Source organism: Anabas testudineus, chromosome 19 (genome assembly GCF_900324465.2).
Source record: "Anabas testudineus chromosome 19, fAnaTes1.2, whole genome shotgun sequence".
Taxonomy (NCBI): Eukaryota; Metazoa; Chordata; class Actinopteri; order Anabantiformes; family Anabantidae; genus Anabas; species Anabas testudineus.
The window spans coordinates 7,089,738-7,114,998 of NC_046628.1; the positions used below are offsets into that span (position 1 = coordinate 7,089,738).

Consider the following 25,261-nt stretch of genomic DNA (forward strand, 5'->3'; position numbering starts at 1 on the left):
GTGTGTGTGTGAAGTTGCTGCCGTCGACGTGAAGCCACACAAGCGCAGCAAGAGGAGAGAGAAGCTGAAGCGTCATCCCGGTGATGTGGCGCCATCTAGTGGCCACAAGAGCAGGTGCAGCTGGAATAAGTGGAAGGCACAAGCAATTCATAGGCCAACTTGTCTTTATTGTAAATCGATTACGTTTGATACAAATTATTTACATATCTGGCCAGAGAACAAATACATCAAGAGGGGCAGACGGACAGAGAGGAAGGGGAGAGCTTTGCATGCACGTTGAATAATTGCATTCAAAAGTACAGAGTCACGAAGTACAGTGAAGGTTGTCTCAGTGTTTTTATTATTTGATTGTTGCTTAAGCAGAGGGTGGGGTGGCATCGCACTCTTTTACCACTGATCGCTGTAGTCCAAGCTGCAAGAGGAGAGAAGAGGCGGTTTAATTCATTGGTATTTATATCTACTGCATCCTACTCCCATCCCATAGAGTCTGACAGAGATCCATAGTCCACAGTGAGATGAGATGCTACTCAGCACTATGACCATTAACAAAAGCAATGTGTGTGATAGTGTGCTTGGATCACTCTTATTTTCATTTTTAAAGTCCATAGCAATGAAACCAGGCATACTTTGAATTGTCATTTGTTTCTCTCACCGTGGTTCAGTGTCCTGGCTCGAATCATCCCCAAACAGCAGCCACGCCACTGCCTGCTCAGGGGTCGACCTCTTCCCGTACCTGGAGAAAACACCAGCATGTTACAACTGCCACTCAGCATTAAAGCGGAGACTCTGATTCATGTGAAATCCCTCTGTGCTCTCCGCCAGCAGCCACCCTGAACCCAGCGGCCTTGTAATAAATTTCAACTTCTTTTTTTTTTTTTTCTTTTCTTTTCAGGAATCATCCAGCTGTGAACAAGGCTGCACCCACCCAGCAGGCTTCAGCCTCTCTGCTCAATCTCTGCACTTCAGCCACAAATTGGCTGTGCAAGAAGAAGAAGAGTTTTCAATTTCACTTCCCAGTGTCCAGCCAAACAAACACAACACGAGCTCCTCCGAATTTGTCATCTGGAAAGTGTCTTCTGCAAAATAAATGCCTGACCAGGGGCTGCGCTGTGTGGCCGAGCCGAGCGCAGTGGCAGGTTCAGCCTCTTTGATTACAGAGCAGGGGGGGGGGGGGTAAATGATGGAACTACACTGGTCTCTCTCTGGAACAGATGAATTTATGGATCCCACTGAGAGGTGATCTGAAAGTGAATTTTAACACCTGCTAGATATTTACCTCTCCAAACTCTTCACCATAATCTAGGTACAGGAAAATGACTGGGCCTCTGATGTCCCTGTATGGCTTTTACATGATTTAGTGTCACACCAGAGACATTACAGGTTTCTATTTAGTCTAAACTCTATAGATAACTGTCTGCACTCTTAGCCCAGCAATGGGATGTGGCTGTGGCTGCAAATGCGTCCTTGAATCAAACACTTGATCCCTCACATGAAGGCAGGTGGACTAAGAGCTTGGAAAAACAACACCACGCGTTTTTCCGCATTTATTAGTTGGTTCTCCCTCTAGTTTGGACCTGACTCACCTCTGCCTGGTGATGAGGTTGACATAATGCCTGACGGCTGCGTGGTATTTGGCCCACTCCTCGGGGGAGGCGTTGCTGCCCGGGCTCTCCGGTTTGGGGGGGTATGCGTCCGCAAAGCTGCTCAAACACAGCAGCAGGCAAACGACGAGCGCTGCGAACATCACCCACGATCTCAGCATGTTGGCCATCTGAGAAAGAGAAGCGAGCACCCCTTGGTGATGATGTTCCGCCTCAATGAATAAAGAGATGCAGCTGTTCCAGATGTTTTCTAATGAATAACTCAGATGATCAACACGCAAACGTCGGTTAAACATCAAAGTGCAGCAAAGTGAGAAAGAACTAAGACAACTTACTTTTTGACAGTTGTCTCCTGATGTGGTCACGCCGGCTGGTGCCCTGTCTTGGTCCTCTCCTCTCGGTTCCCATGGTTATATAGTGTGGGATGGATACCTGATGCGCACTGACAAACACTTAACCACACCCCCCGCTCCCTCCTCCAGCGCGTCTGTTCGGCGGGTCACTCAGAGCCCAGCTTCACCCTGTGGCTGCATGACTTGAAGTCTAAAGGTTTAGTTCAAGCTTTTCACTATGTTAATAAAAGATGCGTTCACCTCCTCACAGAAGAAGCATCATCCAGCTGTGAAAGTGAAATAAATGGAAACCTGCAGGACTGTGCAGCCATAAAACAGCCCCCGTTATGTTTTATGAGCTGAAATCATAAGACCTAACAGGGAATTATTTTATGGTGCCATGGTTCACATAGGTTAAAGGCGGCGTTTTCACTTTTAAATCAAACCTACATTACAGTCAGTCAGAGGGCTCACTGCACTGACCGCCCCGTTACTGGGAAATGGCTGCAACACAACAGGGGGGCCACAAAAGCCACACAACACATCAGACAATCAGAAAATAATACCACCGGCCCTCCACACTTAAAATGATGGCCTGCACAGCACTTGAGAGGCCACAGTGTGCGAGCAATCGGAGAGAATTGGGAGGACTGACCCTGCTTGTGCTGCAACACAATCTCTGCAATCAAATTTCTGCAAACATCATGACTGCAATCACGCTCTAGAGCTCTGTTGTAGACATTTTCTTCTGATTTCACCTTTTTGCCAGGACTATTTAAACAGAGCACACAGCCAGTCGGCGTGGGCGAGCAGCACTCGTGTGCTTCTAATGTTTTTTAACAAAGTCATAAGTGCAAACATTTGCAATATGATGTTAAAATACTGTGTATTACTTTACAAAGAGACAGTAACTTTCCATTAACTCTCTGTCTTAGAAGGAGTGAGCTGCACCAGACACAGCAGGTAAATGAATTTGGTTTTCAGACTAATTAAAGTGAGTGTCGTGCAGTGGCACAGACATGTTGTAATCAGGCTCATCCATTTGTGTTATTGACTCCAGTCTACTATATGCATTGGTAGCTAATGAACAAATACACTGCTCTTGAGGATATGGAACAGGAACTGTCGTGACTGTGCTGCCACTGAACTATACTTCAAAATGCTGACGTGCGTTTGGCAGGTCAAACTTTCATAACTTCTCTGACGTATCAGACCTGCTTAAACGTACTGGTGCTGATTCATGAATATGATGTGTAGCGTCCCCGTGAATGATGTAGTCTAATTCGTCTAATGATCAGCCCCCGACACCTTTGGCCTTCTCTGTGCTCATCACTCCTGCATGCATAATTCAGATGGTGATAAAGCCTTTATTATAGTCTAAAGGTAGAGGTCACAAGGCTGCAGCATCCACAGATCAATAACACTATTGTGTTTCACACACCCAAATGGAAATAGTAGCACTGTGCATCAGTGGAGTCATTTTCAGCACAGCCACTCTCTCTTATGATTGAATCAAATGATTCACTGAGGTGTTGTCCGATCAAATTCCACTTTTATTAACCTTTACATGCCGCCTGTTCAATTTTGTATCACTCTACGCATGAGGGCGAGCGTGATGCTGAGTTGACACGAGCACCCACTGGCGCAAAAGCACTGTGTACACAAATACCTTTCAGGTCAAGTGCTGAGACTGTGGCTAATGTGATCACATTTATGACCATTGCAGCAGTTCCTGTTTATCTTGGATCTTCACGGTCTGCTGTTCATTTCATGACGCCTGAAGTCATTCCTTATCCATCACTGCAGGTGCAGTGATCTCTCTTTAGTGCGTGTGTGCGTGTGTGTGTGTGTGTGTGTGTGTGTGTGTGTGTGTGTGTTAACACATATACATTAAACAAAGGACAAATGCAGCTGTATAAATAAATGTATGTATTTTCATTACGAAAAACTATTAAGCTGTGATATTTCACTGAGTGAACACAGGTATAATAAAGAGGTATAACTTCTCATGTAGTTTTCATTTACAGTGTGTTTAATCATGTGATCACATAAATTAAGATGTTTTTTTTTTCTCTTAGTGGGGAAATCAGTTCCATTACGTACATCTGAGTTTGGAGACTTATTAATCTGGCTGCAGGTTCACTCTATATCTAATAAAGGGGCAGAAATGTGTTTTTATTTTTTGTTTTTTTGTCTCTTTGTGGTCATTTTGCGTCTTTTAAATGGAACTCTATTACTTTTCAAACAACTAATAATAACACTCGCTCTAGCTCGGGGGCTCCTTGGCCTCTTGGGTCCTTGTGTTGTGCCCCGTGGGCCCATTCAGTGATTCATCCATGCATGCAACAGGGGTCCTTAGCAAAAATCAAACAGAGGATGTTGCAGCTACTATATGGCGTACATCCTAGCCACTCACACTCCAACTGCTCATTCCTCAAGAGCTTTGATGTCAGATTGAAGATACAGGAAGAGCAACGTATTGTGCGGCTAGAGAATAAACATCAAAAAGGAAGCCTTCATCATCATGTTTTATTGGCGTGCTAATCAGAGACACTCTCGTGGTGCCAGCAGCAGCAACATGTTGTCCTGCTGGGCTCCCAGGGGAAGTCATGACAACTCTTCTGATGTGCTGTTTATAGAGCCATAAAAAATGATGGCTTTTCTTTTGTCTGTCCCTAATCCCTTGTCAAAAACACAACTTGATTTGAGCATAAATCCCTGTTGATAGCTTAAGTAGAGCTGCTGCTCTTGTTGACAATAAAACAGCAGTTAAAGTGTATATGGCTGCGCCATAAAGGTTGTAAGTGGATTGTAATATTACACTTTGATTGTACTGACCATTTCTGAGCAATTACTGTGGCATCATTCAAACTGCTATTTGAGCGGCAATTAGTGTGCTTTAGCTTTTACCGCCCAATTTGTACAAAATAACAAAATGCGATCTCAATTGGAAAATCGTGGCTTTTAACAGTGTGATTATTTGAGGGAAAATTCAAATAGCTAGAGGTAATTAAATAATGAGGAAATCATCTCCCATTCAAGGGAGCTGACATGCGCCCTCTGCTCTGTAATCACCCATTCGCCACAGTTAAAGCTGGCTATCCTGAACATTTAGTTAATTTTACTCCAGTCATCAACCTCTCTGCCTTCACTCTACCGACCATAAAAGTCAATGGCAAGAAACAACAATGTGCACAAGACAAAGTCATTAGTTGCTCCATTGTTTGCAGGTAAACACTGAGAATGTAACAGCCCCCAGATAAGAGTGAGAGCAGACAAAGTTTTCACAGTCCAATAAACCCCAGCTAATGCACTCCAGAAGAGCGGTTTGAGCCCCTATAGAGGGGAGAAGTGTTTGAGTAGCCATCAAGGAAAAGTTAATAGCACCAGTAGGAGTCCACTGATTTTAAAAAACTTTCTCATCTTATTCAGTTTTACCAACTTTTCCAAGTGATGCTGGTGCTAATGACCACGGTGGCTTTGTTAGGTAAGACGTGGATACATTTACATAACGTCTTTCTCTTACGTGGGAACTGGAACTTAGCTGGAAATCTACTTACTGTAGGTATGTACCTGTCCGCCTCAAATGCAGCTCTAAAAGCTTTTCCCTTCACTCTGATAGACAAACCACCTAGATTTCCATTTTCATCACACATGCTGCCCAATCAAAAGAAGAAGGGAAGATTTGACACACACACACATACGTCCATTCTGGTGTAAGAGCAATCTCCCAGGAGAATGTCTGACTCCTTCCTGCTATCGCAGACAGAAAGGGGGAAATGATTATGCGTTTTTATTTAGCCTTATCTCCATGGAGGGGGAGCCACTAATATGAACAGAGTGCTTTTCAGGCAGCCAGGTCTGTTTGCTCAACTCAGGAGACAAAATGTGGGTTGATGGCTGCCCACTACCACACTGTGATAATTCATGAGTATAAATGGCTTTTAAAAGGGGGCCACCAAGTGTCAGTCACCAACACTGAGTAAGACCAGCGTCCGAACAAATATTTCTCTTTAACGTCCACGTTAGAAACCTTTTCTGCCTCTCATCGCTCATGCAGACTCTACACTGTTGTTCTGCCACAACAGCTGGAGAGCAGAGCTGACCAATTACAGCAGTGCCCCACCGACTGATGCGTTTATGAGCAAGGATGCAATGGCAGCTGCAGGTAACTCCTAAGATAAATGGCAAGACAGGTGCTGGAGGGCTGTTCGATTCAGAGCATGTTCTCAAAGTCAAGACGAAGAAAGTCAGGGAAGTTTGGTGTTGCTGTTTGTTCATCAAAATAATCCCCATAAAACGTGCACTACCTCACTCATATCCTAGAGATGAAACAAGCCGACAGCATCGCACGACAGAAAAGATGACGTCCCACTATATGTTATATGTGATGCTGGACAGAAGCAGCTGATTGCCTGCATGTTACGGAGATTTCACACCTCCTGGGGGTTGAGTCAGGATATCTTCGTCAAGGGACGTCAATTACACAAACCATGAAATTGGATTTTTTTTTTTCCTCTCATTTCTGGGGATCTCTAAATGAAGAGGCTCTACGGTCGGCAGACGCGGTACACACACAGATACCTCCAGAATCAATTCCTATAGTAATTAGGGTAAATGAGCTACAAGTATCTGAACTGGTGGGTCATCAATACCTAATGACCCATTGTTTTCTGAGACTGCAATATGTTTCTGTCCATCTTTACTAATATGTTGCACTAGATTTCTTGATGAAGGGAAACTTGAGGGCAATAGCCTCTCACCAGAATAACTAGTTATGGTTTGTTTTCTTGTTTTTCTCCACCATCAACCCCCCTCCACTGTTTTGACTGTTTTGGCTTCGAGCTGTGTGCGTGAGAGGCCATATATCAGGAGCACCTCTGAAAAATAAGGGGTGGTATTGGAGCAGCCTGGAGTGTCAATTAAAGAAAATGTTGCTGCTGAAGTGATACACAGTCAAAACCTAAATGGTTTGGCAGTCAGTGTTTTGACATGGTCCATGGAAGCAGATCTGTGAACCAGCTGGACTTACTGTTACTATCAGGGCACTAAGATGATCATATTTCATCAGGCGTACTGTTATCTCACAAAATCGGCTGTTAATCTATAGTAGGTGTTGAGATGTTGCACTGGATAAGTGAAAAATGTGGCGCTACAGGGAAAAGTCATCATGATTAAGGAAAGTCAAATCATTGAGGTCATTTGTATTAATTCTCTGGGGAATATAAATGTCCGTAAGAAAATCCATGACAATCCATCAAACAGCTGTTGACATGAGTCTGGACCAAAGACCAGACCAAAATTGCAATTCTCAGAGCTATGCAAGTGGAATTGTCAAAAGCAGCTCTTCAAAAGTTGCCTTTCTGATGGCCAAAAATTTTATTCTAACATTTTTGGTTATAATAATAATAATAGCATTTTAAAACTTAGAATCGTTTTAGTATTATTCTTACTACCAAATTATATTGTTTATTTTCCATTGCACCACAAAGGTCTTGGGCAATGTTCAGTTTAATCTTTGATTTCATGTCCAAAGCAAAGATATCAGTGAAGTGAGTCCGCAGCAGAGTAACATGTAGCAAACTCTCTCGTACGTCTTCATCATTCCCGTCATCACCATCCTCCACAGTCCCATCTAACCTTCTAGTCATTTGTATTTCCCTTTAATAGTGAGATGAATGATGTTAATCAGCACCTGGGAGCTCTGTGCATCCCTCAGCTCCGTTGTGTCCTGCTGTAATAAAGCGTTCTGCCTGCCTGAGTAATTACTTTCATCTGTCTGGGAGCGAAGACCTGACCACATATAAACAACTCAAGCTGCACCGAAACACCAACCTCCTTCCTCTAACTATGGCCTTTATGAAAAACTGAATGTTAAGGCAAAACAAACGTGATCCTGACTAATGAGAGCTACTGTATAGAGGAGGAGCCCGTGCTTGACAAAGTCTTTTATTCAGTTTGATTATTACACCAAGAGCTCTGCCTGCCACTGAAGTTTCCCTTTAATGCATCATTGAAGAGCATTAGTTTAAAACAGAATTAGTAAAACAAAGCCAGGTTTAAACATAAAAGTAGGCTTAATTAGGAAATCTTATTTTGAAACAAACTCATAGGTACAAATACAAAAACAAGAAAACATAAACTTAACATCCAGACAAAGCCCATATATGTATATAAACACACAATGTTATAACTGGTAGCTAGTCAATATACAGTAAAGCCACAGAAATGCTCTTTCATATTCCAGCTTTAAGGGTTCATTCAAGTAGCAGTAACAGAATCATAACATGTTAAAGACTGTCCTTCTTTAGCAGCGTCTCCACCATCTTGGGTAGGAAGGCTTCCAGGAAATGGAAAAAGTCCTGAAAAGCTCCTGCCTTGTCACTGACTGGCTCCATCTTGAGCACGGCCCTTGTGCTTTCTGTTCCACCGACCATCTGGGGCTGAACCCTGAACTCCAGGGGCTCTTTCAGCTCTGGCTCTTTTTCAGTGATGTGAGCTGTGACCTGAGACTCCAGCTCCACACAGCTGCCCTCTGGACTCGAGTCTGCATCTTTGATCAGCTCCCTTCTCACTTTGCGCCTGCCAGCCCATACTATGTGCTTTTGCACACAGAGCCAGTGAGGGAATTCAAGCCTGCCCCTTCTTGCCAGTCTCGGCTTTTTGCCCTGTGGCGACACAGAATCATCGCTGCCAGAAGACAGCGGCCTCTTGGCACCAACAACAGCTGTACCCAGAGGGCTGGCTTCACTTTTGCATTCAACACTGTCACAGCTGTCATTTGTTGATGTGTTGAGGGAAGCCGATGTAGTTTCCATTTCCTCGGCAGCATCTACAGCTGAATCCCTGCCAAAGACGGTATCTGTGGAGGGAAAAAGCTGACACCTGAGGACACTTTTCAGTACTTCCTCTACCGCAGAGGAAACCTTCTGAAACCACAGCAGCCGGAAACTGTCTCCCACCATCTGCAGCTGATTACAGAGCCCTTCAGGGAGCAGCGCTGATTTGAAGGGGATGGTGATGGTCAGATGCTCTGTCTTAGTATGTGGGACATCGCCATTGGGGGTGAATAAGCGCACCAGCCCCCATGACTTCCCCTTGGTGGATTTATGCTGGTACTGCAGGCTACGGCAATACTTCTCACCCTCCTGGCACTCCCTCTGGAAGCTGCGCTGTGAGCGTTCATTCAGGTTCCCAGCTACGTTGTGGGAGAGCTCAAAAGGGTCCAAGAGGTTTAAGGGCCCCAATTTAGGGCCGTGGGGAGAGATCATGGTGGGCTGTTCCTCTTGTAGAGCTGCCTCCTCTTTATTTTTACTGAGGAAATCAGTGATTGGCACTGCACGCCCCTCTCTGACAGATATGACACTACTGGCAAAATCAAACTTAGCATAGAAGGTGAAGAAGCCAGCGAGCAGGGTGCCTGCAGACAATAAAAAAAAATCAAATAGCTAAGTTACACAAAAACATGTTAGAGGAAATCTCTTACCATGTTACTCTTACTTACAGAGGTCCTGTGTATTCTTGCTAGGGGGCACAGCAATGGGCTGACTGGGGAAGGTGCAGTTCCAACCCTCAAGCACACAGTGTTCCTCTTCACCTGCAAGTGTGTTAACAGAAATTCATTCACAAACTGAGGTGAAATAAATGGCATCTAATCAATATCACAGCCAAACAGACAGATTGATTTGCCTTGTTGTTGTGTGGGACTGCCAATAGCTGGATTTAAACTACACGATTTAAGCTCAGTACCCCCCCGATCTGACAGATGTAGGGTTTTATCTCTTCTAGTATGTCATAGTGGATGACAACTGTATCTGGGATGCATCATAACATCCTGGTACAAAGAATAGTGTGTCATAATAAGTCTTAAGTCATCTTATCTGACAAAAATAAGCCTGCACCTGGTATAATACACAAATAAATCCAACATTCAAATATAAAGCTCCCAGCCTAATGTTAACCTAATGTCTCCTTACAATATGTGCATGAACTCTGAACTCAGTTTGTCATTTGTACGGTAGTGTAGAGTGACAATAACAAGGCCACAGTGATTGAGAGCAATACAGCACTTACAGGCCATTTCTTTGAGTTGGTCGACTGTGGGGAGAACAGCAGGTTCACAGTTTTGAAGGAAGAAGATGATCAGAAGAGTCAGGGCATAGTTGTTGAGAAGAGGGCCAGCTCCACTGGGATTACCTATATGTTGCATGGCAGAATGCATGAGACAGGATGATACCGTACATATAACAAGGCCATTGAAGGGTATAAGAAGAGAGGCTTTCGTAGCATGAGTGTGATTCTGTTGTTGAAAATTGCAAGTGAAGACTGAAAGAAACAAACAAAGCAGGTTCACTGAGGATATCTCCAGTATGCCAGTGTTGCCAAGTCCAAGACAATTACTCTATTTGTACAATCATTTATATCTTTGTATGATCTGTGAGCAACAATTTAACATGTGTATGTTTGACATGTCACTTATCTCAGTTTGTTTCCAGAATGGTTTACTGGTACAGTGCTGATTAGGAAGCAGCTTAATTATTCACTGTATGTTGATATATAAGTGAAATGGCAAACTGACCTTGTCATAGATTTTCTGTAAATCATCAAATCAAAAATGTAATCACAGGTCTATCATTTAAAATGAGAACATCTGTTTCGTATATAACGTATACTATTACAACACAAATTGAGTGGTTCTGGTGCCGTCTGTACTTTTACACAGCTTCCATAACAGGTAACTGCAAGCAGATCCCAACCTGATCATACAAGCAGGTGACGCTTTAGTGACATTTGTTGAACCAAAAATTCTAATTAACCAATTAAACACACAAATTTAGTCAAATAAATGCATGTGTTTCTAACAAAATTGCTCCTAATTAATTTTATGTGAGTGTTTTTATATTACCAGCCAGCTGTTTCTGCTTGGCCCAGTAGCGAATGGTATACACCAAAGGCCTCAGTCTGTCTTCCACACCAGAACACAGCTGGAGGAAGCGGGTGTTCCTTACAGCTAACCTATTAGGAAAACAGATACAGATGAGGAAAATAAAAATCATACAGCCATTCTGCTCACTGTAAATAAAACATATCTCACCACAAATGGATACTCAGTGCTACACAGTATTTAGAAACCATTAACTGACCTGTTGTTAATGGTGATGTCCCCCTGCAGGTTAAGCTCTTTGTGATGGAACTTGACTACAGGGAGACGAGCACTGCTGACTACATGGACTTTATGCACACTGGGGACACAGCGCCTCAAGATTATTGCCACGAGGTCCAGGATCTCAGCTTGCGAGGCCGTGGACAGGTCAATATCAGAAAGGATGGAGTCCTCGGAGCGGCCATCGTCTGACATGCCCTCCACTGCCTGAAGAATGAATCAAGACAAAAAAGCATGAACACTAAGTTAAAAAACACCAAAAATCCTTTATGCACCAATTATTGCATTTGTAAAAATGCCATACCTGCTCTGTGGTGGACTTGGCACGGGCCTGGAATACCTTGGTGTTTTCCAGGTCTAGGAACAGGTCTAAGTCACAGGAGTGGATGCCAAACGTGTTGACAGATGAACCAAATGGCAGGATCTGGCTGTCTGAAACCCATCCAAACATAGGATCCACAGTAAGTGAGCAAATCTTTAACAAACCCCTGCACATTTATCGTACATGTTTACAAGGCTCACCTGGAAAAAACTCAATGAAAACCTCTTGCAGGAGCTGAACCAGCAAGCCTCGGGCCTTTTTTTCATTTTCTCCCAGTTGGAATTTCTCAACAACGTACTGCATTTGTGCGTCCACCTGTACAACAAAGAATAGTAATTGATACTCACTTAGTTCACAAGGCATTATGGTAACACGTAGGTTATGATAAGCTGTTCATTCGACCTACGAGGTGGAATCCAAATGAATCTGTGTTTGACTGCTTGTCTCCACATATGAAGTCAGTTTAAATGACACCATTCATAAACACTCATTTACCAAAACTGTGTGGTATTATACCATATATTTAGTTAACACAAAACTATGAGATGTTATGGATTATGCAGTATAAAACATACTGTAATCTAAACACAACTGAGACTCGGGAATCTAAAGGCTCCACCAGCAGCCCCTACAGGCTGTGATGCTCCTTACAAATTTCATTGGCATAAGGAAAGCTTTATATCAGATGACAAGATGCTTACAGATGCCAGCTGACACAGCTCAGGTTTGAGACGGTCGAGTACTTGTTGAAGGTTCTGGGAGTCATTCTTCTTTTTGGAAATCAACTTGAATTCCTTCTTTTCACGAGGTTTGACACGCAGCTTCAGGCCCCTCATCTGATGCTCAACACAGGACAGGGCTGCCTGTAAGCTCTCAGTCTCACTGAACTGCACAATGGCATAAACGCCCTGAGAGCAGAGTAACAAATCGCAGTTAGACTATTTTGGGTTTCAATAGTTACTTTGCAAATGCAGCAAAAAACGAACTGTGTTCTTGGTTAGACACATACATTAAAGACAGGCACTGTGAGACCTGTCTTTAGTGTTTAAAATGAGGTGTACAGCTGACAGACCTTATCTTTATCCATGATAACGTCTGTGACTGGTCCAAACTGCTGGAAGTATTCAGCTAAGTCGGACTGAGAGATGTCGGGCTTGATCCCACCAACAAACACACTGTGCTCCTCCTGGGTCTTCCTGCTGGTCCGCACTGTGGTCAGAGTTTTGTGTTTTCGCCCTTTGACGTGCTGATCCAAGCTTGGCACTGCAGGGAAATAAAACGAGCAATGCTTTACAAGGAAAAACGAGTCGTTTTAAAGACCAAAACACATCAGCCATTGAATGCAGTGATAGCTATTCCGCTTAAAGTTAACCAGTGCATTCAAAATAGTCGGAACCATGTAATATTAATAGGGAATTTAAAAATAAGTAAGGTGTAACATGCAGTTGTAAGTTTGTTTGAATGTTCACAGTAATTCTAAAAGTGGTAATAGTTTATTGCATAACTTTAGCGTTTGAGCTGCACATTTTCGTCCAATAAGAGGCTTCTGTCATTAGAAAATGTTACGACGAGCAACTGGAAACATTAGTTGTCACTTCGCCGTAATGATATGTGGCTAATGTTTAGTTAGCTAACGTTACTTACTGTTCGGTAAATTCACATTGCAGAGGGTGCAGTAAAACCCTTTCGCAGTGGTTTTTATGTCACTGTCTGTTTCCATAATGACAACAAGCAAACTGTAACAACACAGGAAACTATTCAAACACTAAAGTCGTCAGTGAAGTTAGAGGCCGACCGTCCTCCATGCACCTCTCAAATCTCCCTCCAGCGTCAAGTCCGCGTTTGTTTCCAGTCCTTCAGCAAAATGTGTCCGTGTTGCTCTCATGTTTTATCACAACGTTCCTATCTATGTGTTCATAATGTGATTGTTTCCTAGTGTCTGGCACACTGAACATAAGACTTAAACATTTGTGAGTCAACTACATCTACAATGGCTCAAGAATTAAATCCCTGCAAACTAAAATAATAAAACATTTTACACTTAAAAATTATATTTGCCATTAAAATAATAAATTTCAGTTTGAAATCATTTTCCTTTGCAATTTCCAAGTAAATGGAATAAAAATTCTGCAACCCTGGATTATAAACATTTACAAATGTTTAATTTAAGATATATAACGTAACTATATGTAGCAAATACATTACAGTGTGTGAATAAGGGATGCGATTGCAGCTTTCTTTGTGGGGAAATCTTTGCTAAAAGGGTAAAAGTTTAATGCCACTTCTTTCAGACCCATTATCCATCGATCAGTTTACACTTCACCTACTAGTACCAATGATTGTAAACTGTAACTGATGAGACTAAAATGTCATGTAAAAGCATCAGGTGTTAACACTTTTACATTTTCTTTTAAGGCGTTTAGTGAGTGTCGCTGTAATTTTGACCTCAGATGTGTCTGCACTGAATATGAAAAAAACATATTAGGACAATAAAATAATTTGAGCCCAAGGTTGTACAAAAAAATTTAATAACCACTTTTTTCACCATAAAAATATTTGTAAAATCATAACATACAGCTTGTCACAAAATAGATGATTAAAAGATTCCCTGCTGTTTTGGAAAAAACAAAAACAAAAAAAGACAGTGCTTGTTTTCAGTCTACGAAACGTACTAAAATGCCTTATATAATCTAAAACACGACAGGAACTAAAAGAGGTTAAAAGGAAAAAGTCATTTTGATTAAGACTATGTACAAAGATTTTTATTTCTTCGCTGATCTTCCTCTTCGGGTTTTCGGCTGTGTCTCAGCTTCAGCACCTTTCTCGGGGTCCACCTTGCTTGAGGACTCAGCTTCATCAGCGATCTTAGCCCCTCGCCTGGCTCTCTTGACGGGCTGAGCTTCAACAGATTTATCTGAGAGCGCCTTCTCTTCAGTTTTGTTGGCATCCTTTGACACATTTTTCTCTTCAGCTTCTAATTGATCACCAGCTTTTGACTTCCTGCCTCGACCTGCTTTGACAGGTGTTGCTTTTGGAATTTCAAAGACTTCCAGGTCTGATTTCCACTTCACAGATCTTTTAGACATTTTTTTGTCGTCCTCAACAGCACCACTTAATTCTTCAGCAGAATTTGCCTGGTCACTGCTCACTGTAGCGTTACCTGTTGTGAGTTTGGCTGCTGCACGCCTCCCCCTTTTGGCTGGCTCTACTGAAGTTGCGGCAGACTGTGAAACCAGGACTGCAGACTCAGCAATGCTCTCTTCAAGCTGAAGAGCTGCACCACGGCGTGCTCTCTTGGCTGGAATGGTCTGTGAAACCTCAGTTTTCACCCTCCTGGTGCTGCTAGGTTTAATGACTGGATCTAGCTCAGCAGCTGTCTTCTGTTCAGCTTCAAACTCATGGTCAGGTTTTTTCTCCGGTACAGAAATGACTTCAGCCTCTTCAATAACTCGTTTCCCTCTCGCACCTCGTTTGGGTTTGTCTGTGGAGCCCACAGCAGGGACCTCTTGGACCTCAGTGGATTCAACAGGAGATTCTTGCTTTGTTTTTCTCCCTCCTCTCCTGGGTTTTGCAGCCACAGTAGACTGTTCATTTGTCTTCACTGGTTCAGAAACAAGTGCAGGATCAGGCACCTCTTGAACAATTTCAACAGACTGGATGTCTTCGCTTGGTTCCATTTGGTCTTGCTCAGTCTTTCTGGTTTTCCTTAGTTTTTTAACTGGCTCCTCACACTTAGTGGACTCAACTGAAGTAATTTTGCCATCATTCTCCAATTTTTCCTCTTCCTGCTTGGCATTTCTCACCCTCTTGGCCCTGCCCAGCTCCACATTGGCAACTGTGTCTTCTGGCAACTCTTTTGGTTCAATATCATCAAGTTGTGCCTTTCTCCCTCTTCTGGGTTTCCCAACAGTGTTAATGGGTTGTTGAGTACCTGTCACAAGCTGCTGGTCACTCACTTCATTTTTCTCCAACTGGGGTGGTTCAACAGGGGTTTTCATTTTTCTCCCTTTAATAGGCTTCACAACAGGTTCTTCTGCAGGTGGTGCAGAAACATTTTCTTCTTCACTGGTATTTTGTGAAGAAGTCTGCTCACTAACAGCTTCAGCAGAAATCTCAGTCACCAATGTTTCCACTGCTTGTTCTTGCACAGATTTTGCATTTCTGCCTCTTCTTTGTCTAACATTAGGTGGTGCAGTTGCTTCAGTTTTCGTCCCTCTTCTTCCTCTCACTGGAGCAGGGACAGCAGGATCTTTAGAAGCTTCATTTTCAGCTGCTTTAGATTCCACAATTTTCACCTTTCTGCCCCTGACCGATTTCTTCTGAACAGCAACATCTTCTTCGTTGGAAGTTGTCACCTCCACCTCAGGTAAACTCTGACTCACAGGTGCCCGAGCAGTTTCCAGGGCTTCTGTTAACTTATTTTCATAATTTTCACTTGGCATCACCTCCAACTGGTCACTGTAAACTTCACTTGCATCTACCAGGAGAAAACAATGAAGAAACATTAGATACATTCCTATTAAATACAGTACACGAGTTTTTCCTAATCAGACAGAATGGCAAGAACCATATATGAATACTATGGAAACACTGAGGGGGGAAAAAAATCTTTAAAGCACAGAGCCACTACTTTAGTGAAGATGTGTTTATTCAAAGCCCCAAATTTCTTTTTCTCTTGTTCTGGTTACTGGAACATACACCCCCCAAGAATAGAAAACACATTTATCAGAATCCCCTCACATTTAGACATATTGCACAGGGTCCAAATCAGCAACATGAAAGCAAAAATAGACAGGATAATACCTTCTGCCATGTTGGCTTGGGGAACATTTTCCTGCTCCAGCGCTGACTGAGACTGTTCAGTTTGTTTAGTTTTCCTCCCTCGCCTGGGTTTTGTGACAGTCTTCTCCAGGGGTGCATCATTTGCTTTGTGGTCGACACTAACTGGGGGACACTGTTCACTCACAGCTTCTGGCACAGATTCCCTTTCAGTAGTAACCTCTTGCACTTCTTGCATTTCAGCTTCATCTTTAGCTTTTTTGGCATTTCTTCCTCTTTTAGGCTTGACAGCAATTTTAGAAGGCTGAGTGGCACTTTCATTCATAGTAAGCTCAACATCCTTGCTGCTGTTTCTTGTCGTCTGTCTAACAGCAAGTGGAGCTGTAGTTTCAGTTTTCTTCAGCCGTCTCCCTCTAACTGGAGTGGGGCAAACATCATTTGAATTTTCTTTTGTCTCCTGTTTGACTTCAGGAGCTTTAGATTCTGTTGCCTTTGCCCTTCTGCCTCGCAAAGACTTCTTTGTATGGTCATCATCAGCGACAGCTGTGTTGATTTCTGTGACAGTTGTGTTCTCCACCTCTGGTTGTTCTTCAGGTACGTTTTCTACCATATCCACTTTAGGTTCTTCAACAGGTGAATCCTCATCTACAGCACCTGAGGAGAGTCCATTTGGCACTTCCTCCATGTGATTAACATTTTCATTTACCTTGGTTTCTAAAATGGTAAAATAAAATCAAGTTGTGATTTAGTGTTTAGCTGATGTGACACAAATTCCACAGAAATGATCATATAAAAGAATCACATTTTGTGCAATTGTTTTCAGACAGCAAGATCAAAAAATATGCCATTATGTTTCTGAGTATGCATGAGTCAGTGTTTCCTGGTTTAGTGTAACAATCTCAAAGTAACCAATTTAAGTGATAAATGTAAGAAAGTTTACCTTTAGCTGCGTCAACATCATCTATCACATGTGATTGCACATCATCTTGTGGCTCCTCATGGACAATGTTGACTTCTTTAGAAAAGTGAGTGGACAACAAATATTATTAGCACAAGATTTCAAATTCAACCTTCCAATGACATCCCCACCCCAAACAACCTGCTAACCTTTTGCCAAGTCGACAGCACGAGCTGGCTGAGTTTGATCTTCAACCTGTTAAAAATAAAACAATTTAGACAACAAGTACTCCCATTGGTATAAAGCAAGCCAACTATACTGACAACAGAAATCATTTTTAAAAAGGGTAGGTTTAGTTACATTCAATATTTAAGTCTGGTTGCACAGATAATACTACAATAGTAAGAAATAAAATGTGTCTTCAAAAAAATAAAAGGTTAAACTGCAAATGCAAATTATAGAACTGCATGAGAACTCCAAAACTCAAATTATGTGTTGAATGTTATTTGCTAATGTAATGTTATTTTATTGTAATGTAATTAATTATGAATGTCTTCAACCTTCAAATTGCTGTAAGTGTATTTCTGCTCCTAAATATATTTAAACAAATGCAAATAAAATGCCAAATTGTTTAATAAAAATTATCAAATTTTACCTTATTTATCTCTGTATGTCCTGTGGAATCTGCAATTGACTCCTCCATGAGCTCTTGAAGTCCCTCAAAGTCTTCCACTGGAGCATTGCCCCTCAGCCTTGGTGACTTCATCAGTCTCTTGATGCCAAAATGGTCCTCAACAGGTTTACTTTTCTCTCTGGGAGTTTTCATGAGCCTCTTTACTCCAACCCTATTTTCGACTGGAGCACTTTCCTCCTTCGGGGTCTTCATTATTCTCTTGATACCTGTGAGACATGCTGATGGGGAGTTCTTTATAACTGGTGTTTTCATATCCGCCACTTCAGACAGGTCTTTAGATTCTTGCATGTGTGCTGGTGTCTGCAGAACTTCCTCAACACCATCCAAATTCAAATAATCAGCCTCTAGACTTGTTGGAGTCTTCATGAGTCTCTTCACTCCAGTGAGACACACTTGTTGTTGAATTGTCTGTTTAGGAGTTACCAAAAGTCTCCCTCTGATGTCCTCTACGGGTTCCACTCTCTCTTTTGGAGTCTTCATGAGTCTCTTCACTCCAGTGAGACACACTTGTTGTTGAGGTTGTCTGTTTAGGAGTTACCAAAAGTCTCCCTCTGATGTCCTCTATAGGTTCTGGCTTTTGTCTTGGTGTCTTCATAATCCTCTTAAGTCCAGTGAGACACTCCGATGGTCCTGGTTTCTGTTTGGGAGTTGTAACAGGGCTTGTCTTCAAATCTGTGCTCTGCTGTTCACTACAATCTGAGTTATTCTCCAGGGCATCTACATTAAGGAGGCGTTGGACTGCCTCACTATTGTATCTTCTGCCTTTTACTGTAGATGCAACACTCAGAGGAGACACAATCATTTCACCTGCAAAATACATCCCTTTTCATTAGTGTGTGTTAAATAAATATCTATATTAATCTTAATATTACACTGTTTCCATCTCACACTTTACCTGGCTCCTCTGGTGTGGTCAACACTGATGGTTCTATCACAGATGTGCCCAGACTTTCCACTGGTGTCCTGGTGGCAGATCTCCTCCTCCTTTCATTCGCAGGAGTTTTAAACATTTCTGAAATTCCTGAAAACACACCACACAACATGAGTGGCTAATACACAGAGCTAAATACATAACCAAAAACAAACATCTGCATTTGTTGTGAAGGAAAAGGGACGATTACCAGTCAGGTCTTCATCCATTTTGATGTCCTTTTTGAAGAGTGCCATATTAGTGACTGCTCTTGGTGCAGCACCAGTTGGATACACAATCTTTTGTTTGTAAGCTTTGCCCACAACAATGGTCACAGGAGAATCTGCATGTCCAGTGCTGGCATGGCCTTTGAGTTTTCTTGCAGGGGTCTGAGAGATTGTGAAAGACATGCAGTTTAGTGGCAACCATGCAAATGTGACTATGTAACACACATTTCTGAATCTCTGGTGAAGTGCTGGAGAACTTTAAATCTACAGTATGACATAATATATGTGAAAATATAGATTAGATATAGATAATATAATCCTTTACCATACCTGTAGTTTGGACACATTCTTCTTTATTGCCTTTTTGGTGACAATTTTCTTAGCTGGAGCTGTCACTTGAGTCTTAGTTTGTCCAAATTTCACAATGTCGGCCCAGGAATTGATGACTGATGAGAAAAAGAAAAAAAAAAAAAAAAGGGATGTGAATAAGATCCAAAACAAACCGCAATGCATCACAACAATGGAAGTTACTGATTCATGTCTTAAACAATAAATATTATTCTTTAACTATATATTCTTTTTATATAAACAGACTTTTTTTGTGTTGCTGATAGATGGAAAAACATGATATTTTGAAATCAATCCATAAGTAAATTAATGACTAGAGGAACAAACTTTGCAAAGGAAACAATCTTTACGTAAGGGTCTAATTAAGGCTCGATGCCACAAGAAACAAAATGGTGACTGCGACCCTAAACCCTCCTCCTTTGCGTACTAGTGTTATTGGGACACATAAATGCATGTGCTGCTGTTATAGCTACCACCAACCTCACCCCTCATACTGAAACCCCAGATATTCAGTAAATAACAGAACTGGAGCTCCAGAGGCCAAAAGGTGTTATTCAAGACTAGGTCAAATATACCTTTCATAGATGCCCGTGAAATGCCACTTCTTCTGTGCATAACTTTTACAGCGCTCTTGGTCACACTTTGAATCTTCCGTGAGCTGCTTTTCATGCTCTTCCTCCGCAGGGGTATTTTAGGGGTTATGGCAATTGAAGACACCTTGTCAGAAACAGCATCTTCTACAACTGGAGAGGGAGTACTGATGCGTGACACAGAGAAGCGCCCTTGCACTGTTGGAGTCTGGATTGAACTCAGGGGGGTTTTAGCGGTGACACTTTCTTGATGGGCTGGAGCTGAAACTACCACAGATGATCTTCTCTTGACATTAGGAGTCATTTGGCCTGGGGTTGTAGGCTTGGCCTGAGCTTTAGGCTGCTCATTGACCTCCGGAGGTGGAGTCTTAGATTTTGGCGACTTCTTTCCAGGAGAGGTGGCCTTGGGAGAAGGAGTCTTGGATTTTGGGGACTTCTTTCCAGGAGAGGTGGCCTTAGGAGAAGGAGTCTTGGATTTTGGGGACTTCTTTCCAGGAGAGGGGGCCTTGGGAGAAGGAGTCTTGGATTTTGGGGACTTCTTTCCAGGAGAGGTGGCACTGGGAGAAGGAGTCTTGGATTTTGGTGACTTTCTTGCAGGAGATTCAGACTTGGGAGATGCTGGTGATTTTTTAGCTGGCGAAGCACTCTTGGACTTTGGTGACTTATTTCCAGGTGTAAGGGTCTTAGGAGAAGCATTCTTGGCAACTGATGACTTCTTAGGTGATGGTGTTCTCATGTTTGCAAGACCCAGTACATTTGAGCCATCATTGTCAAACTCCTATGAAAAACAAGATACATTTCAATTAAGAGTATCAAACTCCTAGCAATTGCACTGTGGCAACAACTTACTCGGGTTATCATATTCCATTAAAAGGTTTACCTTTAGAGAGCCAATGACGGATGCTCTTCTAAGGAGCGACACTTTGGGTTTAGCCAAACACAAACTTCTCCGTGGAGTGGCCCCCTTGCGAAGTGGAGAGTCAGGAGGCAGTCGTTTATCAAATAGCTCTGGGCTCAGGTGCCCTCCAAAGGAAACCCGTTTCCTCTTCATCTGTGGCTTGGGCAAGTCAGCTGCAAGTTCCCCACTTTTGCGTTTTTTGGGCACCTCTTTCACTACATTAAAAAAAAAGAAAGAAAAAAAAAATACTATTATTACATACATCAATTTACTAAACAAACAAACATGCTTCAATAATTACAGCAATTTGATTAAAGCATTTCAATTCTAAAGAGAAGAAAGAAACATTGTATACCTTTTTCAACTTTCCCTAGCTTCCCTGGTGATGCCTTATGAGGAGACACTGTTTTGGAAGTAGACTTTGCTTGATCTTGTTCCCCAGTCACTGCAGGTTTGGTTGGCGTAACTTCCCTGCTCCTCCTCACTGGTGACTTGGTTCTTTGAGCAGAAATTTGCTCAGTAACCTCACATGCCGTAAACCTTTGGGGAGTTACACGGTTTCTCTTCGGAGGGGAAGTTGTATCAGACTTCGCAGAATGTTCACCTTTCTCAGATGTGGATTCAGCTATCTCAGCAGTAGGAACCTGGAAGGACTTCCTCTGCTTCTTAACAGACTTTGGGGTCCCAACAGTTAAACTGTCAGCTGGCACCTTGAATTCATTAACTCCAGAAAAGACCACGACTTCATCCTTCTTATGAGTACTTTTGTCTTCTGTGGAAAGGACAGGCTTCCTGACTGAACCAGGTTTTGGAGTGCAGAACCTTGAGGAAGGCGTTTGAATTAGACTGGCTGATGATTTCCGAGGGGTAGTAACATCTAGAGACTTTTTGATCATTTGATACAGATCACTAAAAGGGGAGATGGTCTTGTTTTGTAACAGGCTCCCATCCTCCTTGGATTCCACCTCCACAGTTTTCTCCAGGGATCGTTGAATGTTGTCATGGTTAGTTCCATCTTTCAGATGAGGATCTAAAAATCAACAGGGGAAAGAATAATCGAAAATAAGTGTTAAGCTTGATGACCAATACAGCCATCACATTTCCATATTATATATAAAAATCTGACAGAAGTACAAGTTCAGACAATCTTACCTGTAGATACTTCAGAGATCCTTTTTTCATCTGATTCAACATGGACAGTATCTCCCACTTGTTGAGCTTGAAGAACCTAATGCAGAGAGTTTTATTAACAAAATAATCACATTCACCTGGAGAGTAAGAAAAAAATAATCTATGTGTTAGGAAGTCTGCAAACAAAAATAAACAAGAATATTACTTTGCCTCCTGTAGAAGACCTCTTCTTTGGTGTGGGTGCAGGGGGGTACTCAAACCTGAAATGATGAGGAATAAAATGTAAGAAAGACCTCCTTTGCATCTCTCAAGGAAACAGAAAATCATAAAATCTGTCAAGATGATTTGTATGAGCTTATATCTGCTGTATATTTAGGACCATTAGTTGTAATAACTCTTATACACCAGCATTGTACCCTGCCCAGAAAACCTGCTAGACACACCTGAAAGAACGATCAATAATGGTTATCACATCTCCATGCTTCAAACGGTCAGACTGCTGCAAAACCTCTCCATTGACACGGGTTGGATTCACTGAGCTTAAATTAGTCAAAATGACCTGAGAAAGAAACAGAAAAACCATAATAGTCAGTCAAAACAGCCCAAAGTATTATAAGTGTTTGCCAGGCTTTTACTTATATAGGTACATCGTGTTTTTTATGACTGTCCCTGGCTTGACGTGGAAGTCATTTTTAAAAAGAGTTATTTATAGTTAGATTTATTTTATATTAAACTTAACATGGGTATGCCAAGCATTCGTAGATTTACCTCCTTATTTTCATTCAAGTCAATTCTGCAATGCTCCTTGGAGACTTGAGGTAGCTGAATACGAATATCACAATCAGGCTTCCTGTAACATCACAAACAAAATAGACATAACAAAAATGTAAGTTAAATGTCCTCATGTTTTTATGTACATGGTGGCTGTTTAATAGTGAATTAAATTGTTAAAGGCCCAGAGATCATGAGGTCTGGAAAGGACAATCTGAGGTGCGCTGTACTTAATGTAAGGACAGGACAGGTTGTGTCTCATCTCTGACGTCAAGATGTTCCGCCTCCTAAGGTTTTTTTTTTTAATAGCACCTCTGTCAGCCACAATATGAGGCCACACAGGAAATGTTGGCACCAACATAACATGTGTTGTCCGCTATAACGTTACTTTAAATGTCTCAATGTAAAAGTGGTACAATACGACACACAGGAAAAAAGAGGAAGTTGGATCTGCATGCATTTGTCAAACTCACCTTCCAAATAAGCAAGTTGCAGTAAGAGGGAACTCGGTCCCATCTCCTCCACTCCTCTTAATCACGACTATTTTCCCATGTAATGGCATTTTCGTAAAGTTACCTAGGAACGAAGTAAGGTTAACGTTAGGAAACTAGGTTACAGAGGGCTTTGTATAGAAGTATGTATAGAAAGCAGCCTTGCAGAAAACATGCAGCAGACTATAGTCGACATGGTTGTCCTTGTGTTTAGCGATCAATTAATAATTTTAGTTAACTTTAATTGACGTTAAGCTGTAACTTTAAGTTGACACCATCAACTCAACGTTAAGTGTAACTAATGTTAACAGTTCTCTGTCACGACATCCCACGTGCCGTGTCCCCTTCATAGTAATGTTAAGCACTTGTCAAGAATAAAAAAAATAATAATAACGTACTTTAATTAGCCAACAACATTAAAAGACACAACATATGTTTAGTTAAACGTGCAACGTTTAAGTTAACTCTGCTAAACCTAGGTTAGCTAGTTAATGTTATGTTAAGATCATACGGATAACATAACACGTTAGAGAGCTTGTTACAGCCTTACCTGAGAGTCCTTTCAAAGACGCGTCAACCTCTGGCAATCCATAAACATCGACCGAAGATTAATTAACTATATTATCATGTCAGGCTAAAAGTAAAACCATTCCTTACCCTACACACCGACGAATGGCTAACGTAAGCTACCTTCAGCAGCCGTCTTTTGCCGGTGCTCGCCCGTTCCGCAGATCCTGTTGTATCACTCCGCCAAACTACATGTGGGTGGTTACGCTGCTGAACTGTTTGAATTACCCGGTGAGTTGTGATACAGTAGTTTCTATTTAGCCTGACTGTGTTTTTAAACGTGTGTTTGCTCGTCGGGGGAAACTTTATATAGCATTGACATGAAAGGGACTATTTTGTTTACGAATTTGGCGGAACGATCTCACTTCGGGGAAGGGATGGCGATTTGAAAATGTTTGAAATTCCGCGCGAAGGACGGTGATTGGTTGAAACGTCACACGTCAAACGTCCAAAGGGGGCGGGGCGTTGTGCTTGGGTTCCGCCCCGTGCGTAGACAGGCCTACGTCATGGCTTATTCATAAAAACCTGAGGCTGCAGCTGAAGCCATGTTCAGAGATGCACCTTCACAAACAGCTCCATCCAGATTATCACCTGGTTCCTGGTATTAACATAGCCTGCAGGAAAGTGCTCAGCTCACAGATCACAGAGTAGCAAAAACTAATAGCACTCTTATTGCTCTACATAACCATTATAGACCTATTACATATATATGAAAGACATTATGACATTTCATTACAACATAATAGCACAGGCACATTTATCAACAATAATAAGGTCTGTATTCCATATAGGTGTGCAATGGGTTTTATGTGTTAAAGTTCCAGGACCCTGCTATTATACTGTTTATACTGTTTTATTTGTAACAATCTGTTAATGCAGCTCTAGGTCGGTTCTGGAGGTTTGTGTTTGATGTAATTTTCTCCTATGTATTACATAGTTATTTAAGTAGGTCTATGCAAATTTTGCTGGACGGCGGTCATTGTAGCCACAAGTAATAATTATAGGATAAGGGCAATTGTTAAAACAAACTGTAGTAATACAGTAGTACACTAGAGTCCACTTGTAAACTCTGTATTCTGTAAATTCTGAAAATTGTATTATGCAAATTTATATTGTTTATATTGTCTCACTTAAGCCAACTATATACTTGGTTAAACCAGATTAAGTAAGGCTGTGGCTTCAAAACACCTGACACTATTGATTTACTCATGGGTATTTTTTACTGCATATGCATTTAGCTTTAAAGAAGAACAATGTGTTACGAATCTTTCACTTGTGATTGTGATTTTAAAAAAGGTTATTGTCAAGATTCTTGATCTGGTCTGACTATTTAAAAATGAACAGTGGCAATGTGAACCTGTTCAGGTCTCTTCCATGCTATACTATTGCTACACAACAATGGAGGCTCCAAGGTTTCCACAAAGTCTCGGGATAGTCTCCTTTCTATAATGAGGTTGTAATAAAACCTAATGAGATTATAGAAACTAAATAAAGAACAACACACATGAACAACACAAACACATTTAATAATTATTAAAT

At 41.8% G+C, this 25,261-nt stretch overlaps 3 protein-coding genes across 3 annotated transcripts; all 3 read right to left on the reverse strand.

The window, feature by feature from the left end:
* Positions 1-333: 333 nt before the first annotated feature.
* pyyb (peptide YYb) lies at positions 334-1,956 on the reverse strand. The gene is made up of 4 exons (XM_026351590.1): positions 1,937-1,956; positions 1,584-1,771; positions 653-733; positions 334-412 (listed from the first exon to the last, which is right to left on the reverse strand). Exons 2-4 carry the CDS (start codon positions 1,769-1,771, stop codon positions 388-390), a joined length of 294 nt encoding a protein of 97 aa, XP_026207375.1. The 5' UTR covers positions 1,937-1,956; the 3' UTR covers positions 334-387.
* A 5,910-nt stretch (positions 1,957-7,866) lies between these two features.
* Positions 7,867-13,260, reverse strand: tut1 (terminal uridylyl transferase 1, U6 snRNA-specific). The gene is made up of 10 exons (XM_026352237.1): positions 13,063-13,260; positions 12,491-12,681; positions 12,120-12,326; positions 11,619-11,733; positions 11,401-11,528; positions 11,077-11,303; positions 10,839-10,948; positions 10,007-10,129; positions 9,438-9,530; positions 7,867-9,353 (listed from the first exon to the last, which is right to left on the reverse strand). The coding sequence occupies exons 1-10, from the start codon at positions 13,136-13,138 to the stop codon at positions 8,224-8,226; spliced, it is 2,400 nt and encodes a 799-aa protein (XP_026208022.1). The 5' UTR covers positions 13,139-13,260; the 3' UTR covers positions 7,867-8,223.
* A 742-nt stretch (positions 13,261-14,002) lies between these two features.
* On the reverse strand, positions 14,003-23,874 carry mki67 (marker of proliferation Ki-67). The gene is given in 18 exon segments (XM_026351985.1): positions 14,003-15,895; positions 16,222-16,911; positions 17,138-17,212; positions 17,305-17,350; positions 17,751-18,311; positions 18,313-18,596; positions 18,685-18,810; positions 18,911-19,088; positions 19,257-19,372; positions 19,850-20,642; positions 20,745-20,977; positions 21,118-21,792; positions 21,915-21,990; positions 22,099-22,153; positions 22,337-22,452; positions 22,662-22,743; positions 23,138-23,240; positions 23,706-23,874. Coding segments are annotated over 17 exon segments (5,910 nt in total). The 5' UTR covers positions 23,227-23,240; positions 23,706-23,874; the 3' UTR covers positions 14,003-14,180.
* Between the last annotated feature and the right edge of the window lie 1,387 nt (positions 23,875-25,261).

Excerpts from the sequence above, each read along its gene's own strand:
- pyyb (XM_026351590.1), bottom strand. The coding sequence starts at position 1,771 with ATGGCCAACATGCTGAGATCGTGGGTGATGTTCGCAGCGCTCGTCGTT. Across the intron at positions 734-1,583 it reads AACCTCATCACCAGGCAGAG|GTACGGGAAGAGGTCGACCC; the intron begins GTGAGTCAGGTC and ends TGTTTTCTCCAG. Across the intron at positions 413-652 it reads AGCCAGGACACTGAACCACG|CTTGGACTACAGCGATCAGT; the intron begins GTGAGAGAAACA and ends CTCCTCTTGCAG.
- tut1 (XM_026352237.1), bottom strand. The coding sequence starts at position 13,138 with ATGGAAACAGACAGTGACATAAAAACCACTGCGAAAGGGTTTTACTGC. Across the intron at positions 12,327-12,490 it reads TTATCATGGATAAAGATAAG|GGCGTTTATGCCATTGTGCA; the intron begins GTCTGTCAGCTG and ends CTCTGCTCTCAG. Across the intron at positions 11,529-11,618 it reads TTTCATTGAGTTTTTTCCAG|ACAGCCAGATCCTGCCATTT; the intron begins GTGAGCCTTGTA and ends GATGGGTTTCAG.